The 19,425-nt window shown below is 42.6% G+C and overlaps 1 protein-coding gene across 2 annotated transcripts; it reads right to left on the reverse strand.

The window, feature by feature from the left end:
* Positions 1-7: 7 nt before the first annotated feature.
* LOC129325458 (uncharacterized) lies at positions 8-7,181 on the reverse strand. 2 transcript variants are annotated; one of them, XR_008596630.1, is made up of 4 exons: positions 6,945-7,181; positions 4,992-5,483; positions 1,951-2,091; positions 8-157 (listed from the first exon to the last, which is right to left on the reverse strand). XR_008596630.1 is itself a non-coding variant. In XM_054973111.1 (4 exons), the coding sequence occupies exons 1-4, from the start codon at positions 7,009-7,011 to the stop codon at positions 153-155; spliced, it is 684 nt and encodes a 227-aa protein (XP_054829086.1). In that variant the 5' UTR covers positions 7,012-7,179; the 3' UTR covers positions 8-152. The 2 variants fall into 2 exon arrangements, 1 of the variants encoding a protein (XP_054829086.1); XM_054973111.1 differs by having other exon boundaries at positions 5,013-5,483; positions 6,945-7,179.
* Positions 7,182-19,425: the final 12,244 nt, after the last annotated feature.

Genomic DNA, 19,425 nt, shown 5'->3' on the forward strand with positions numbered 1-19,425 from the left:
AAAAATGTCTGTTCTTAAAAGGATTCTAAAAGTAACATTTTATTATATCTTGAGACATACCACAGAAAACGCTCAAACAATTGATTGTTTTTGTTTACATTGAAAAAAATTTCACCCTTGGCACATTAGTTTTTTTACTCATGTTGCCGACATTAAGCTGTGTGGGAAGGAAAAGGGAAAAAAGTGAACAAATTATAAGTATAAGTGGCAGATAATATAAACTAAGCATTTTGACACCTGAATTTTCATAAAGACACCTTTGCTGCCATTGCATTGGTCATTGTCCAATATTCTTGGGTTGCTTTATGTAAATACCTCTCTGATTCTTTCATTCTAAGGTTCCGCTATAGGTTGCTCTGACCTTTGATGCAAGGGAATATGTGGAAGGATCCTGCAATTCACAGGATTCATTAGCATGTGCTCAGTTTCTGAATGTATGTTTGCTTTCTGTACCCCACAGAAACCCTATGCGGTCTTTTTATTTATTGACACTTTAAAGAAAGTGGGTAAAAACAGGCATAAATAATTTATAAATTTAAATAGGAGGCATTTTTTTTTTCATTTAAATATGCTTTATATGACTTACCAAGGAATAAGAGAGAAAGCATGACATGAGATGCTCTTGAGTATAGCTCTGCCAGAGCAGATGCACACAGACTCATTTATCCTGAGCCAATCCTATAAAGCTTTGTCTTGGATTCAGAACGCATTTTCTGTCTGTAATTCAGCATGGAGTGACCCTCCAAGTAAATAGGCTTAGGATTGCAGTCTCAATTCACACTGGCATGCCAGTATTACAATCCTTAGAATTTGAGTCTTGGTCAACTTTAACAGCTCTTTTCAGATGCTTGGGTTTGGCACTCTCCCACATGCACTACACACAATCTTCCAAATACGCACAGTCACCATTTAAACATACTGAAGCTGGAAAATATGTCCATGTTGTCCCATTTACCCAAAATTGTTACCATGTGTCTCAGGGTTATGTGTGCAGCATGCTACCATTATGCATGGTTGGTGCACCAAAATCCAACACCTGGCAAACATTTTCCTTATGCTCATTCTACATGCTTCACAAACAGTATTCCCTGTTTACAGAATTTCCTGGCTTCCTGCTCCTATGATAACTGGGCTGTCCCCACCATCAACACCCTCATTATTGGACTGTTCATTGGGTTTTTAAAAGACAGATTTGCTAGATAATTGTTGACTAAGAAAGTCACCAAGTGTGCAAATGCACACCCTATCAAATAGTGATAAACTTGACACATTTCTTTTAATGGCTCTAATTGTTGCTTTAAAAATCTGTAGTGGTACTGCAGAAAAGTAAAAGACTGCAGTACTATCAGTGGTCTCTGCAATCTATAAGAAGCATACTATGAAAAAATTAGCTGTTTTATAACTCATTTGGAGACAGACAATTATGACTGAGGAAAATGTTACCCACATAAATAATGTTTAACAATTCCTCTATCTGTGTCTGTCTGTCTTATTTTTATATTCTGCTCTTCCTTCAAGGAGCTCAGAGAGGCAGGCATGGTTGTCCTACTCCATTTTATCTTCACATCAATCCTATGAGATGCATTAGTCTAAAAGAGTGGCCCAGTGAGCTGCATGGCTGAGTATCTGGGTCTCCTCGCTCTGAGTGCACTTCTATACCACACTAGCAACCATTATTGATAATCTGTACATTTGAACAATATAAAAAGGGCAACTCTCAACCTTATGCTCCAATAAGCTGATCATCAGCAACAACAAGGCATACAGATTAACTTAATATCACTGGGTTATTAGGAGAGCTGTTCTTCTTCCTAGTCTTTTTGTCCTTGTTCTGTCAGGGATGGTTAAATTATTATCTTTTAAAAAACCTATTTGGCCCACGAGCAGTCTGTCTTTGCATTATATAGAATTTTTAGCCCATGATCAAGGGTTTCATCATCTCTTCCATACCTGGTTGGGATGTTGCTTTAGCACACGGAAGGCACTTCCTCAGCTGAGGAGTTAAAACTATGATCAGAACTACCAAGCCGCCAATGCCAGCTGCTGCTACTCCAATTATTGTTCCAATGGATTCTTCAATACCAAACAGTCCTGAGGGAAAATGCACAGTCCCGTCAGAAAGAGAAGGTATCTAATAGAGATAAGCAAAAGGTAACACTTTGCGGGAATATTGATTTCTAGAGTTAATATTTGACCAAAAGCCATTTTCAGTTGTGAGTTTTGGGCACTCCAGCTGTGCGTAAGGGGAGAATGTGCTTCCTTTGATCCTCCCTCCCACCTGAGGGGCAACATGGGACTAGCTGGTTGCTAGTTGGGACTGAGCAGGAATTTGGGGGGGGTGCCTAATTGGCTGTGGTGTGACCCCATTTTTTGCCTGCTCCATGCTGTCTCGGATAGATGGGTCAGTCAACCACAGCAGCGAAATGCCTGCCAAGGGGATGGCCTATCTAAACAGGCCTGATAAAAGAAAAAAAAATCCTTTTACTGGTTAGGCCACAACTAGTTGGCAGGAATAGGGCTGCTCAAGATAGGTAGGGTTAATCAGCAAACACCTGGAGGCATCACAGTGATGGGAAGCATGTTTAGAACAGGCCACCACAGGCCCTGGGTGGTGCTGCTGAACATCATCTCTTGAACCTGGAAGGTGCCGTGCAGCCCATCAGGGGAGGCAGATGACACTGGACATCTCTCGGCACAGACTGGCTGTGCAGGCTGGGATAAACAAGGCTGGCAAAAATGCCACCCAGGTTTGGAGCCAGGGTGGACTTGCCTGGTGGGCACCCAAGAAGGTTGCTTAGCGCAGCCCACCCTTAAAACAGTCAGCTTATATTCAAATAAGCAATGATGTAGATCAGCCATTTAAATAATTAAATATATGAATATAAATAAACAACTAGTTGATCCCATATAATTGTATCTGTGTGTTCATTTGGGCGTGTCACATTTGGGGTGATGTGGCAAGGAGATAACTCCACATTTAAATGCTTAGCTGAAACATGAACAGAGAAGTTATACTGAAGTGACGCCACCAGAGGTCAGCCAAGTTTAAAGTAATAACATTACACTAATCTCTCTAATGAGTTTCATTCCATCCCTGAAAAGAATATCTGCAGTATGTGGAGATCAAAGGGTAGAAGAACTGAGTCAAGTAATCCATCCACATATTATAATAACTAGCAACAAAGCCTGTTGTGGGAAAAAATACAACGGTCTCTAGAAAGGAAAGGGCGGGCAGGCAAGCATTCCCTCCTCCTCTGTCACTGATCCCGGCTGGATGAAGGCAAGGGGAGGGGGGCTTGGTGACCTCCTCTGCACCTGATCCTGGCCAAGTGAAGGGGGCAGGCATTCCCACCTGCTCTGCGCCTGATCCCAGACAGGTGAATGAGGGGTGGGGGGAGCATTGCCTCCTGCTCCACTCCTGATTCTGGCAGGTTGAACAGGGGGTGGGGTGGGCATTGCCACCTGCTCCGCTCCTGATCCCAGCAGGTTGATGGTGGAGGGGAATTGCCACCTGCTCCCTTCCTGATCCCAGCTGGGTGAAGATGGGGAGCAGGCATTGCTACCTGCTCCCCTCTTGATCCCAGCTGGGTGGGCAGGCAGACATTGCCATCTCCTCTGCTCCTGATTCCAGCTGGGTGAATGTGGGGGGGCGGGCATTGTCACCTGCTCCCCTCCTGCTCCTAGCTGAGTGAGGGCAGGGGCAGTTATCGCCACCTGCTCAGCTCCTGATCCCATCCTGGGCTTCCTGCCATAGCATGCTCTCTGGAGGTCTGGCTGCCTCATTTGGGCTTCCCTCCACAGCAGTGCCCTCTGGTGGTGCACCAGGGTATGAAGTGAGTTGTCTTGAATATGCTTAGCCTTTTATATAGTAGGATAAGGCTACAATACTATGTATGCTTGCCTAGTAGTAAGCCCCAGGGATTTCAGTGGGACTTGTGTCTTAATAAACATGCATAGGATTGGCTGCAAGTGCTACAGAAAAATTATTATTGGACAAAAGATCAAAACATCTTAGGTATTAATAGTGTCTGCCTGATGTGTAGGAAGTGCCCTCAAGTCACAGCTGACTTATAGCGACCCCTGGTGAGGTTTTCATGGCAAGAGACTAACAGAGGTGGTTTGCCATTGCCTGCCTCTGCAACCCTGGTCTTTGTTGGAGGTCTCCCATCCAATATACTAACCAAGGCTGATGCTGTTTAGCTTCTGAGATCTGACAAGATCAGGCTCGCCTGGGCCATCCAGGTCAGGGTGTCTGCCTGATACTCAGGTAAAAAATACCATGTATCAGTTTTGGAATGGGTCATAGTTTGAACAAATTACACTCAGGTACACATCTATGTAATATGTATGTATTTAGTTCCAATAAGCCATTTAGGTCTGGACACACAAATAACACAGAAGTAATACAACTCCTGGCCATAGGATTTACAATCTATATTGAATGATCCAGTTTCAGGTGGGCAGCCATGTTGGTTTGCAGTAGAAGAGCAAGATTCAAGACTAGTAGCACCTTAAAGACCAACAGGTTTTCCAGAGTATATGATTTCAAGAGTCAGAATTCCTGTTGTTGTTGTTGTTGTTATTTTGTTATTTGATAGAACAATGGTTTAACTCAGTATACAGCACCTTCATGTGAGAACCCAGTTGGGCATTAATAGTGAAGTGGACAAAAAGGCATATCTGTACTAGTCTTTTAAAAACAGTAGTTTAATAGCCATTTCCCTTATCCCGTAACTCTGCGAACTGTAGTTCTGTTAGAGAGAATGCTGAGAATTCTCAAAACTCTCAACAAACTCCCAAGATGCATTGAGGAAGTCATCTGAAGAAAGCCAATAAAGGTTTATGGTTTAAATAGTTGCTAGGACATCAGCCTATTTTTTTGTGAGCACCTTATTAAATCTGTCTCATGATTTCTCAGCCGTTGGTCAGTTCCAGGCCAAGCAGCTTGTCTCCATTTACCAGTTTTTACTCATAAAAAGAGCTTAACTTACAAAAGAATGAAAGAACTTTACCCAGGGCTCTCCTGATCCTGAGCTTCGTGCCATCCCCCGTCAGTATTTCTCCAGTGGAAAGTGTCACCTGGCAGAAATATGTACCATGATCACTCGCTGTCACATTTAGGATAGTTAGAGATGCATCACCTTCCGATAAATTCCCTGACATAAAAAATTTGGAGTAGTTTGCCAAGATAGTGACATTGTTTTCCATGAGGCCCGTCCGCCCTTTTTCATCTTCCTTGTACCACTTCACCGTTAGCTTGTTCAAAGATGGACCTTGGGGACTGCAGAACTGGCACCCTAAGGACACTGTTTCTCCCTCTTTGGCCTTCTCTTTTCCTGGGGTCTGAGTTACAGACGGATGCTCTGGCTTAAGGGGGACTATCTCTGTGTGAAGCACTCCAGAATGGGTTGTGGTCGTGGCAGACAAATTAGATGAGATGGCAGCATTTTCCTTTGCTGTATTTCCAACATCGGCATAAACAGCTGCAAAGGAAATGAGAAAGATGAATGCACTTTAGAGTTACATAAGGTAACAATTCTTGAGGGACAGAAGTGTGTGTGAATGGGCTGTCAAGTTACTTCCCACTTACTGGTGACCCTATGCATTAATGACCTCCAAAATATCCTATCACTGACAGCCTTGCTCAGGTCTTGCAAACAGAAAGCCATGGCTTCCTTTATTGATTCAAGCCATCTCATGTTGGGTCTTCCACTTTTCCTATTGCCTTCAACTTTTCCTAGCAGAGAGACTGGTAGGGATGGGAAACTGAATGTTGTTGGAGAGTAAATGAACATTTTGTAGTCAGTGTGGAATAGGGAAAGGGAAGAATGAAAGGGGGATGGACCGTTGAAAATCTGTGCAACTGGTTTTTGTTTATAAAGACTGCACATGCTTGACAAGCCAGAAGCCTCAAGTACTCATGTTAGCATACAATCAAGAGCATTGTGAGAACATCTGAACAATTTATAGCATGCATAGTTTCAGAGGGTCAGCTGTGCTAGCCTACTGTAGCAAAATAAAACAGAAAACCAGTGATACCTTACAGACTAACTATATTCCAGCATAAACTTTTGCAAGTACAAAAAGCTCATTTCTCCACATTTTTATACAGAAGAGGAGGGAGGGGGAATGGAGGGATTGGGAGCGGGGAGAGATTTGGTGTGAATCCTGTCACAAATCTTTTCTGTACAGAAGCCATGCCCTCTGCGCTTGGCTGTTCTAGAGCTGAACACCTAGGCAGCATGAATATACTTTAATAGCATGCCCTTAACAGCCACCATGACAAATGACTGTGCATAACTTTTGCTTCATTTCGAGTACCTCTCCAAATTGCTATGGATGGCATAGGAAAAAGGGTATTAATAGTAGCTTTGTGATTAGCACTGATAGCTGGTCTATCACAAGAGGAAACACCCGTTCCCTCAAATCTTAATGATACGTGACTTGAGGACAAATCTGTCTGGTTATATTATTGCCTTCCAAAAAAACCCACATTCTCTCTTCATGTACAAAATGATAGCCATTTGTTTATAAGCAAAACTCCAGGTTGGTCAAGTAAAAATCAGCACTAATGCTTCTCTGTCTTGTAGATTTTGTTTAAAACCAAAAACTGACATAAAATAAACAATCTTGCAAGTCCAAACTCTAGAATTTTGAGGTTCATAAACATAGTCATTCCATGTTCCCCTGTACTGAAGCCAGAACTATTAAACCCCAAGCTCTCTTTTACAAATCAGTCCTTAGGATAATAGCATATGCCCCACAATACCTACTTATGCACCACTGGCCTAATGCTTATTTACTCAGAGGTAATTCCCACTGTGTTTAGGGGAGCATGCTCTCAGTTCAGTAAGCATGTATAAAGTGTGTGCAAAACAGGGCTCAAAAGCAGCCCTGAAACCCTAGTCTCAACATTAAGGAAAACAGTCATCCCAGTTACTTACCCAACCAGACAGAGATTAGAAGAGGTGGCACGGCCCAGCTGTAGAATTTCAACATTTGTTCTTTCATAGCTAAGTCTATATCCTCTTTGGCTTTTCCTCTCCAAATGGATGGGCAAAAAAATATGTGCCTCTGTGTGTTTGTGTTGCTAACAGAATAGGACTTCGCATTCTGCCCTGTAAATGTCACACTTACTAAAGTTACTACCGCTTTGAGTTCACAGCATTCTGTCTGCTGCCTGGAGGGCTGCCTGTTTCGGACTACAGCAGCTATTTCCATGAGGAAGCTCTAAATTCTCTGCTGAAGGGCTGTGAAAGGAACAATGAAGAGGCACAAGGAATGGAGCAAATTAGAATGACTTTGTCAATCGCAGAACTTGCAGTTCTTTGTTGGATATTCTTCTTCCTAAAATTCTGTGTCTTTTAAATCTATGATAAAATAGCAAACACTAATAAGGATTGGGCATGTTATTGTTTGGTCCTTTTGACTCCGGGGAACCTTATGAAGAATTTCCCCCTAAAATGACATCATGGGTATGGTGCATGCACACCACTCCTGTTTCTTAGACTTAAGATAATGTTATTGAATTGTGTCTTTACTGTGTTTTTAGAACACAGTAGCCTGGAAAGGCAAAATGTGGTACAAACGTTTAAAATATGTAAATTTAACCCATTTGAACAAGAGCTTGATTTACATCCATCTTCTAAATTAAATAAACATTTGGTTTGGTTAATGGAGTTTTTGGAAACAGCAAATGTGAATATTATGTAACATTTCACAACAATAATAAAGCAAGGCTTGATAACCCAGGGGACTAGTAGGAACCACTCTTGGAACTTCTTCTCAGTGCCCATACCCAGAGCCAACAAAAAGAGAATGCCTCTGACAATGTGCAGAGGTTTTTTTAATTCCCTATAGGATAATTGCAATCCACACCTTACATCTGGCATTAGGATAAGGACCACCCAGGTCACAAGAGGTAACTTCTGGACAGGCTTGAGTAAATAGTACCCCTTATCCGGAACACTGAAAAAAAGCTCTGAGTGCTTGTTTTCTGAGGAGGGATTATGAAGACAGGTTTTCATTCTGTAGTCACACATGCACACTTTTTTGCTGTTAAGTAGGAGCTGAATTATGGTGATTTGCCATAAGACGATTTGCCATTGCCTGCTTCTGTGTCCTATCTCTAGACTTCCTTGGGGCCTCCCAGGGCTGACCCTTCTTAGCTTCTGACATCTGACAAGATTGGGTTAACTTGGGCTACCCAGGTCAGGGCACATACACATTACTTTACCCTAACCCTATCAGCAACATTGCAGCTGTAGTGTGACCTTTAAAGGATGCAGACTACTTGCTTTACTTCAGTTTTCCACACTGAGGGACTTGCTATGTAAGTGCACTTTTTTCTGGGTAGTTTCTCATATCACTGATGTCAAGATGACAAAGAGAAAAGGTAGCTAAGCATGGCCAGATTGGCTTCTGTAGAAAAAGTCAGAATATTTTTCACTGCCAATTTAAGCTCTGAGCTTGCTCACATGACCAGAAGAAACTGTTGTGGAACATTTTTAACTTCTCTGCCTTTTCTCTCTTAGGGAAGAATCACACATGATTTTACATCTGCAAAAAATATCCTACTGTCCCCTGTAGAAAAGAAATGTAGGACAGCAGTATGTTACATTGCAAAATACTTATCTAGCATTTCCCTATCTGAAGAGCAGTAATGGGCAGGTGGAAGCAGACAGAGATGCTTAACTTATTATTGAAGAATACTAGAGTTTCCTTGGGAGCAATGGCTTAGATGTTTAGGGATGGGACTCTGCACATGTTCAGATGTGTTTTCCTCTTACCAATTCAAATACTGAAGGGTTGAGCTCTACTATTCAAAAAGTAAATTTCAAGGTCAAGACCTGAAATATTATGCAAACCCTTGCTCAGATTATATATCCCCAGGGGATGAAGAAGAAATAGCACATACGTGGACAGGCTTTTGCTGGTCAGAATTTCCATTGCTTTGAACATTAAGAGCCGGTAGATGGAGCTACAGGGCTCTTCTAAGTTAACTTGAGGTAATGATGAAGGAGTCAGGGATGCAGGAGCCTGTTGAGAAAGTTTCTTTGGAGCCTGACAGAGCAGTTCTATGCCATTAACTGCAGACTAAGCCTTTGAAACAAATGGACTTAAACTGCATTTTCAATGGGATTGCATTATAAAATAAATAAGGAGACCTTACACCCAACACCCACTCAAAATAAAGAAAAGTACCAAGGTGAGCAATAATTAAAGCCATGCTACACTGTAACTACCTATCACTATGCCAATAATGCAACTCGACTGAAGGTTTAGAAGGATATAACACTGTTTAAGATTGCACTGGTAATTGGTTGTAGTTTCCAGCCAAATGTGTATTTGGAGACAAACCTCAGGTTGTTGCCATGTAATGTGAGAAACTGCCCTCAATGAGATTCTGTCATCCTGGAAAAACATTCATTTCCATTATAAATACATTTCCTTTTATCTTTACAACTTTATTTCTCTTCTTGCATAAATTCTAACATTTGAGGTCCAGATTTATATCTGAAGATTGTTAGCAGTTCAGTTATTTCACAGTTGCCAATTCTTGTGACTTGTGATGCTGCTGGCAGCACACTTGTTGACAGAACTGTGTGAACCTCAGCGTCTATATAAAAATATTCTAGCCCTAACAATGGGCTGGAAGTGAGAATGAATACATGTATGATAAAAACAGAAGGGCAAAAGCCAGATGAAAAAATGCCCATTTATTATTTTGAACATTTTAAAAAGCTGATTTTGTAACTTGATTAAGGCAAGAGAATCGTGGTCTGTAGCTTCTTTTCCCATTTGGTCCAGCCATTCCTGCAAAATTACAACTCTTTATTGCTGTTATTTTGATTTGGATGGCCAGATTTGCTTCCATTGTTTGTCTTTTATATTGCTGTCACTGCCGCGCATTTTGCGAGTCTGTTGTAGTTGCCCATAGTTTTTGATTTAGGAATTTGTACAGTAAGGATATCAGGCCTTTTACATTGTGCAATTCAGGTTTTGTGAGGTTTCCAAATAATGTCAAAGGTCTGTCTATTAAGGTTCTGATTTCTGTATTGTGTATTAAATTATGAAGCACATGATATTGGTACCAAAGAATCTTTGTTTTATATTCCAGTTCAATCTGAGATTTTGTTTTTAATTTACCCTTGTAGAAAATATCATGAAATCTGAATGCCTTGGCTGACTTCCATATCTCATGATATTCCTGAGTCTGGCCTGGAGGAAACCACTTTTGTTCCAGAAATATCATTACTGGGGAGGTACCTGGGATTAAAAGAGTCCTGAATGTATCCCAAAGTTGCAAAGTAGTTAACAGAAAAGGATTGCTTGAAATGTCACTAGGTCTTTCTCTAGGTTTAGTCCAAATTACCTCTTGTAAGGTATAAGGCTTTGTATAAGTTTGTTCTATTTGAAGCCACACCATGTCAGTGTTGGTTGAATTGTAGGCTAAGAAATTTTAAAGTTGGGGGGCCTTGTAATATTTGGTAAGTGTGGTCTCCATTATTGCCCATGTGCAATCCTGGTCTCCCTTATTTCCAATGAGCAAGCACGCTTTCCATTATTCCCTATGAGTAAGTGTCCATCATTCCCTATGGGCATGTGTTCTTTCCATTATTTCGTAAGGCCAGCGTGCTTTCCATTATTCCCTATGGGCAATCGCTGTCCCCATTATTTCTTATAGGCAAGCATGCCTTTCATTATTCCCTATGGGCAATTACTGTACCCATTATTCCCTATGAGAGAGCTCATTCTCCCTTCTTCCCTCTGGGCAAGCATGGTCTCCATTATTCCATATGGGCAATTGCTGTCCCTATTGTTGCATGTGGGCAAGTGTGCTTTCCAATTGCTGTCACCATTTTTCCCTGCGAGCAAGCAAGCTTTCTAGCATTCCCTATGGGCAAGTGTAGTGTTCGTTATTGCCTGTGGGCAAGCATGCTCTCCCTTATTTCCTATGAGCAAACGTGCTTTCCATTATTCCCGATGGGCAAGCATGGTCTTTTTTTCTCTTTTAATAGTTTTATATAATTAAAAACAAACCTAAAAAACTACAATTAAACATGTACTATAAAACAAACAAGAATAAACAACTGATCAACATACAAAAACATACTTAATAAAAAATAAAACAATAAAAACAATCTAAACTAAAAGGTTTCCGATTTTCTCCAAAACAAAAATTTGTATCATGTCAAATGTACATTTTCTCTAAGTAATGTTTAACAGCACTCTGTATTGTTCCTTTTAATATAGATTCAATGTGTTCCAGGTGATGGTGTTTACCTGCATGCCATGAAAAGCTCTAGGTACCATTTCCACCCGTTAAGAAAGAAGCCTTTGTTACAGAGACAGGACACGTTTTGCCAGGCCTGTTGGCAACCCTAGATAGAAATGCACAAAATAAATGCATTTATATTAAATAGGAGCACACCACCTTCTGAAACTGTATGTGTAGGAAAAATTACTGCAAAGTTATATAAACAGTTGGAAAGTATCAATTAAAAGTAATGTATATCCTACTTTTTCTAAAAGGAAGAAATGTGTGGTCAAAGTAATTTCCAAAACCATAAATCAAAATTACAAAACCAGCAAATAAGTTAAAATGCATGGGACCATCTCTTCCTCTATGTTCCACCATGACAGCTTTACTCATCTGAACAGGGCCTTCTTCAGAAACCATGGGGGGAGGGGAAAGAAAGCAGCCATATCTCTATGACTGCAAAGCCTGAATGCCTTTGTTCTTTGCATATGTGAGAAGCCTTTCTCTTCCGCATATGAAATGGGGGTGGGGTAAAAAAACTCCACGCCCTCCTCAGGTTCCACCCACAAATCTCCTGGTACAAGCAAGAGTCTGCAACCGTAAGACTGGGGAGGCTAAGGATGATGGAGCAGTAAATGCATACACTAGAATATAACAGATAAGGGGCTTCTAAGGGGGAGCAGTTTGCCGTTATGCCCCCCTCACACACACACACAAGCCACTGCTGGCTTGTACTTGCACATTAGCCCAATAGCTTGTGAACCTCCACCAGATTAGGTAGTGTTGCTGGAAGAGGAATGGGACCCGTGGAGGTGAAGAGCCATTTTCGATGGCTGTTTTGGCAACCCTGTCCACCCGATGTTATGTCATAAAGATGATCCGTTTCAGTCTGACAGACAAACATAATCTGCTGCCCTGATGAATACTCTACACTAGAGGCGGGCATGGATCGGGAAAACCCCAGGGACCACTGGTCCACGGTCGGTTGATTTTCACGGACCACAAACCATGAACTTTCCATGGACCAGCTCTGATCGTCGGTCCATGGTCCAACACTTCCGGCAGCCCTGGCTCCGCCCCGTCACACCCAGAGAGCTCAAACTCACAGAGAATCTTCAGCAGCCTCTCCTCCAGCCACTCTCCTTCCGGCCTGTTCCATGGTGTTCAGGGAGCCTTTTGGCAGGGAAAGGGTTAATAAAAGCATAATATTTCCATGTTTTAGTTAATAAAATATTGCTCCCTGGTGTCTTTAATGTTTCCCACTGTTTTTTGTGGTACTAGCATTTCTTTAGTGACCTGTTCCAGCCCATTCCATGGTGTTCCCGGAGCATTTTGGAAGGGAAAGAGTTAATACAAATCATGGTATTTCCATGTTTTCATTTCTAAAACATTGTTCTCTGGTTTCTTTACTACTTCCCATGGTTTTTTGTGGTACTAGCATTTTTTAGTGCCCGTTCAGTCCTGTTCCATGGTGCTCTGGGAGCATTTTGGAAGGGAAAGGATGAATAAAAGTCTATTTCCATGTTTTCATTTATAGAACAGTGTTCTCTTGTGTCTTTAATCCTTCCTACTGTTTCTTGAGGTACCAGCATTTCTTTAGTGCCCGTTCCGGCCTGTTCTGGGGTGTTCTGGGAGCATTTTGGCAGGGAAAGGATTAATAAAAGCATTCAGTTCAGTGTTTTCATTTTTAAAATCTTCTCCAGTGCCTTTCATGCTTCCCACAGTTTCTTGTGGGCCTATTATTTCTTTAGTGCCTGTTTGGACCTGTTCTGTGGTGTTCTGGAAGCATTTTGGCAGGGAAGTAGTTAATAAAGGCATGATATTGCCATGTTTCATGTCTAAAATATTGTTCTTTGGTATCTTTATTACTTCCCACTGATTTTTGTGGTACTAGCATTTCTTTAGTGCCCGTTCCATGGTGTTTCTGGAGTATTTTGGCAAGGAAAGCATGCTATTTCCAAGTTTTCATTTCTAAAATATTATTTTCTAGTGCTTTAACACATCCCACTGTTTTTGTGGTACCACTATTTGTTTAATACCAGTTCCGGCCTGTTCTGTCCTTTTCTGGCTTTTACCATCCCATTCCGTGGTGTTCTGGGAGCTTTGTGGCAGGGAAAGGGTTAATAAAAGCAGGCCAGTTCAGTGTTTTCATTTCTAAAATCTTATTCTGCAGTGTCTTTAATACTTTCTACTGTTTTTTGTTGTACCACTATTTATTTAATGCCTGTTCCGACCTGTTCCGGCTTTTATCCCTTTCCCAAAACTTCTTGATCTTTTTCTGAAAGGTGTATGCCTATTTATTAGTAGTTCTTTCTTCAGTGACATATAACAGAATAAGAGGCGTGATGGGCCCACAGTGAACGAGAAGCAGTTAACGAAACAAGGAACTGTAGTAGTTGAGTAAGTAAGACAACAGTTATTAAAATGTGGCAAAATTAATACATTAAGGGGGGGTGGGAATCCCAAATTAAAAACCAATATCCTTTGTCCGATGTAGTTAACTATCCTTTGCGCTTCACAGGTTCGTGCCCCACTTATACTGCTGCAGCCTCACTGATGTACTGATGTTAGTGTAAATGGTCGGTCACTTGCGGGCTTCAGACGGCTCGTCGTCCTCACCCATTTTCCTTCCTGCGGCTCCCCCCCCCCCCCCGCCCCACTCTCTCGCGCGGCTGGCCCTTTAAATTACGGTGCCGAGAGGCGTTGCAGCCCCGTGGTGGTAACGCTCGTAACCATCTATTGGCAGGCTGCATCTGTCTTCTCTCCATATGGTAAGCTTTGCGCTCTTTCCCCCTTTGCTTGCGAGTTTGCACTCCGCCCCCCCCCCCTTCCCGGAACGCTTCCCCTTCCTAGATGCGCTGGCTTGCCCTTAATAGCTGCAAGGGGCTCCTCGGGCTTCGCTTGCGCCTTAAGCGCCTTTGTTTGTATTCGAAGGCGCCTGCTGCGGCTGCCGGTACGTTCGTATTCTCTTGCGAACTGCCTAAGGAGCTGCGACAGCGGCTGGTAAAGAAATACAGGATTTTGAAGCCTCTGGAAGACAAGGCGTTGCTGTTGTATTTTCTGCCCGGGCTATTGTGGGTAGTGACGCTTTAAACTCTAGCATTTATTTATCTCTTTACACCCTGCTTTTCTCCCTAGTGGGAGAGAAAACGAATGACCATATCATTTTTCTCTCCTGCAGTTTATCCTCACAACAGCTTTGTGAAGTAAGGATATACTGGGGGAGAATGACTGGCCCAAGGTCTCCCAGCCATCTTCCGTGGTTGTGTGGGGATTTGAACCTGGGTCATCCTAGTCTGACACTCTTACTTCCCGCACCACACTGGCTCTCGGACAAAACTGTTAAGATTCAAACATGGAACAAGGGTCACAAGTTAAAATAATAGCGTAAGAATTCTGCCTGCATGCCACGGTTAAAGATGGAGAGGGGGAAAAATAGCATTCTCAATCGCCCCTTAAGCCTTATGGTAAAGAGGTTCTTAGTCCAGAACATTTTGATCAGAGAACTTTTTAGGAATAGGATAGTGTATGTAATGCCTAGTGTTTCTACACTTTTCCTTGGGACATCTAACTTCCTTTTACTTTAGACCCCACAGCTTTGGAGTGTCCTGATACTTTCCCTGTAGGCTTTCACAGAAAAGCTCTAAGGAATTAAAATGTTGCTGCTCAAAAAAGTTAAACTCAGACATTTGTGTATCATCATATGACTATAAATGTGTAGACTGTATTGTGTATAATGTTAAATTTATTAGAATAAGCACTGATACAGCATAGTTTAGGCCAAAAGAACTCTGTTTCTGTTACCCACCCTGCTGATCTTCATAGACTTTTCCTCAAATAGGGAAGAGAATATTTTTCCAGTGGATCTTTAAGCACAATTTCATCTACAGTTTGGCCTGATAGGTGATAGAGCTGCTAGCCTTTTTCACTGACAACTTGCTTGTAATGGCTGTCACTGTGCAGCTTGCCCATTTTTAAAAAAATAGGTACTCAATGTATTTCTGTAATAAAAGCAAGAGGAAGTACACAGCTTGCAAAGAATGAATTGTTGCTCTCTGAAGTTCAGATTCACTTAATGGTGGGCATTACTGGCAGTCAGAGAGGTATTAACTTTGCTGCTGTTCGCCATGATTTAAAAAAAAAAACTATGGCTAGCTGAGTGTACTGGCTCTGAAGTTGTATGATGGGTAAAGAGATGATAGAGTTACCAACTTTAAAGTGGGACATGAAGTTCTCCTGGAATTATAACTATCTCCAGACAATAGAGGTTGGAGGAAATGGCAGCTTTGTGGTCTCTGTAGTATCAGATTCCCGGTAAGCGCCCTCACCCTTCCCAGGCACTGCTGCCAAATCTCCAGGAATTCCAAGCTAGAGTTGGCAACTATAACAGATGATCTTATGAAATGGGGGTGCTCCTCAACCTCCACCCCCCAGATTTATAAATGACAAGGGTAAGGAGTATTGCTTAGTTCTAATTACATTGTAAGTAAAATCAAGAGGGCGATTTGTGCAGTAACAGTTGGCGCAGCATTAGTGATAGCGTAATGGAAAGCCATCTGAGATGGGGATGAGGAATTGCATTTCTCCAAGTATGGAATCTTACAAGTTGTGTGCTGGTCAAATGCACTATCTGTGTAGCAGAAGTGAAACTTTCATGTCTGAACGAAACAAATGAAAAGCAAGATGTGAGTCTGTGATGCAACAAACTGATCATTTGTGAAGGCTCTTGAATGCCATGCCCATGACCTAATTAAAAGACTGGGGAAAACCTTCCTTCCTTGTTGTTCATGGTTTGTCCAGGGAGGAATTAGAAATCCTGAAAACTATTGATGGTTTTTTACTCTGGCAACACTTGGCCGCCTTGCTAAACAACCGCTTGTAATTGTTCACAGGCACTTCATGAAGTGGACCATGGCCTTATCAGCCAGTTACTGATGGGCTCTGAGGAGAATCTCACCGCCTGCACAGAGAAAATACAACCCCCCTCTCCTAACTGGAGCACAGACTGGAGCTTTTGGGTAACTACATAGTTTTTTCACAGTTTCACACATATGTTCTTGTTCAAGGATATCTGTTTTTTGCAACAATTTAAGCTACCAACACTCTCATTTAGGGAACTTGTAGAGATCACCTAGTGGGTATGCTGAATTACAGAGAGAATGACCAGTGATGTGTTTGATACTGGAGCCTAGGCCCACTTTAGTTAGAGAAATTGATGGGTTAGCTCAAGAGATGTGTTCTGGGGTTCAGCACTTCCCAGGCACTTGTCCAGTTAAGCCTGATGGGGTGTGGGACCATAGGGAGAGGGACCTTAGCCGTGCTTCCCATTCTGTTTTCCCATCCTGAAATGGCTCTGGGGAGCACCAGTTTGCCCCATCTGTAGCGATCAGTACACTTGGGCCCCCCAAGGGGCAAATGGCAGCTCCTGTTTCAGGTCAGGAAAATGACACAAGGAGAAAGTCCTAAGCTCCCTTTCCCCCACACACAACAGTTCCAGTCTGAATTGGGCCTGTACACACTGGAGAACCACTGAACTCCAGACCATGTGGGGCTGCCTGGTTTCTGCTGGGGATAGGGGATCCCATGGTTTCTGTTTCCTCTAGTGGCTGGTAAGAGAAAAAAAAATTAGAAATGGCCATCAGTGGATAGCGTCACATCACTTCTGAGGGGGTGAAACAGAAGTGACACCAGTCTGCTCTAGAAATAGCCAGAAACTCTGTGGTAAAGCCTAGAGTGGCTGATTCCATCCATAGAGTAAAAACAACAGACTGCTCTCAGCACTTCCCTTCCAGAATAATTTACCCCACAGACACAGATTTCCACACAGATTAATTAAACTAGATTCTGAACATTTTCCTTCAGCACACTGACTAAAACTGCATTTCTCTCCGTCCCATAAGGTACAGCTGCCATTCAATCACAGCATGCTTCACTCACCCATCCAGCCCCCTCCTTGCTTTAGAGGTCTACATTTTAAACAATAGCAACATATATTCCAAACTATGGTTGCCACCCCGCCCCCTACCGTCAAAGCTAGAACTGGGTGCTGATATGCAGGTGGGGCCCCCAACTCAACCTCCTTGTGTGTGCATGCTCTGAAGTGACTTCCAGTTGAAAACTTGAAGTGATGGAGTCTCAAAACGCCCCCAAACATAGCTTTCCACCCTATGTTTGGGGCTGATTTTGCCCTGCTGAGACCTCATAGCTTCTGTTTTTCTACTGGAAGTGTGTCATCGGGGCCTCCAGAGTGCACATGCACCATTTCACTGTGCACTTCGGTGTCTCCCAGCCTGCCTCCCCTCTCCTCCTTCCCTTGCTAATCGGGTGAGCAGGGCCAGGAGGCAAAAGGTGGAGGTGGGGAATCCCACGCCCCCCCCCCCCAGCGGGCTGGCATCCCTATTCCAAACACCCACATTACCCAGCAGAAACAAAACACATATTCATATGGCAAAACATTACAAAGGCCTTCTTCTGTTGCCTCCTAGCTGGTATTCAAATGTTTGCAGCCTCCATGTTCGGAGGTTCCCTTTAGACACCATGGCCACTGATGGATCTAGCTGTGGAATTTCAAGACTTGTTCTCATTTTTAATTATTCCATTTTATACTGCATTTGAATTTAGTTTGTGTTCACTTGTGCTGGGAATGAAACTTGTGATTTAAACAGGACTGCAATCTGTTTTTTTCTTAAAATAGCAGTGACTGGAAATGTTTGAGCTGAAATTAATTTGACTGTCAGATTCTTCTTTTTGAATTCCTCCTTTGCAAATGTTAAATATTAAGTATTCAGCATCTGTAGTAGGAGTTGGGTGAAACTTTTAATTCAGTTTTTGACAGTTGATATGTGACAGTATTTAATAGCTGGCATGCAATATTATTTATTGATTTATATGTTGGCCAAATTTGTATTCACACACCTGCTCAGCATGGCACGGAAAGGATTAGTTCATTTGCAGTGTGATCCTAGACACAGCAATTGTACAAGGCAGTTTAAAAGTGTGTAATGATAATGAGTTGAACCTGAGTTTGCCACATCAAAATTCCAAACCCTTGCTACTTTGCCATGTTGGCTTTTTGTATATGAGGTTATGTATGTGCGTGGTTATGTTTATCCACTTGAAGTCTGAGGAGTCAGCTTGTCATGTGAGGGTTGTAGTCCACAAAGGAGTAGGTTTGTAATTTCGGGTGCTCTTAGATCCTGGCTATGGTTGGAGGCTCAGATCTCCTCTGTAGATTTAGTGCCTTTTGTTGGATTTGACTGATACACCAGCTGTGGTTGTTTCTCGAAAAGCATGATTTGGCCACAGTGATTCTTGCTGTGATTACATCCAAGGCAGATTACTGAAGGGTTGGCTTTGAAAACTGTTTGGAAATTTCAGCTGCTTCAGAATGCAGCAGCCTGGATACAGGGATTATATGACCCTTGTGTTGAAAAGTCTACATTGGCTGCTCACAGAGTTGCCATATTCCCCTACCTTAAAATTGGGGGGCGGTGTGTGTGTGTGTGCCAGTCCTTCTCTGTCACACTGCACAGGGCACACATACACTCTGTGGGGTTTCCAATGATGTCACTTCTAGTTCAAATCAGAAGTGACAAGGTCTTGTTGAGGCTCATTCCTTAGGAGTTGCCCCAAAATATATTGGTTCTGATTACTTTTACTGGAGGCCCTGCAGAGCATGCGGGCTGTTTTGCCATACACTCTGGCCAGTCTCCCTATGCCTCCCCCCGCCCACTGGCAGGGTGAGTGGTGGCATGGGGCAGCAGCTGTGCGGAGAAGATTCCCACAGCTGTGGAGATGAGTAACCCTAGCTACTCATCTGTTTTGGGGAACAGCTCAAAGCACTGGTTCTTACCTATAAGGCCCTAAAAGCTGGGTCTGGGGTACTTGAAAGATCACCTCTTTTTATACTGTCCGGTAGGGTTGCTAGACTCTAGGTGGAGCCTGGAGATCTCCTGGAATTACAGCTGATCTCTAGATAATAGAGATCAGTTACCCTGAAGAAAATGATTGCTCTGGAGGGTCGACTGTATTGGCCTTATACCCCACTAAGGTCCCCTCCCTAAGCCCAGCCCTCTGCAGGCTCCACCTCCAAATCTCCAGGAATTTTCCAACCCAGAGTTGGCAACTCTACTGTTCAGCTCACTAGTTAAGCTCCACCTTCT

The sequence above is a fragment of the Eublepharis macularius genome, chromosome 3 (genome assembly GCF_028583425.1).
Source record: "Eublepharis macularius isolate TG4126 chromosome 3, MPM_Emac_v1.0, whole genome shotgun sequence".
Taxonomy (NCBI): domain Eukaryota; kingdom Metazoa; phylum Chordata; class Lepidosauria; order Squamata; family Eublepharidae; genus Eublepharis; species Eublepharis macularius.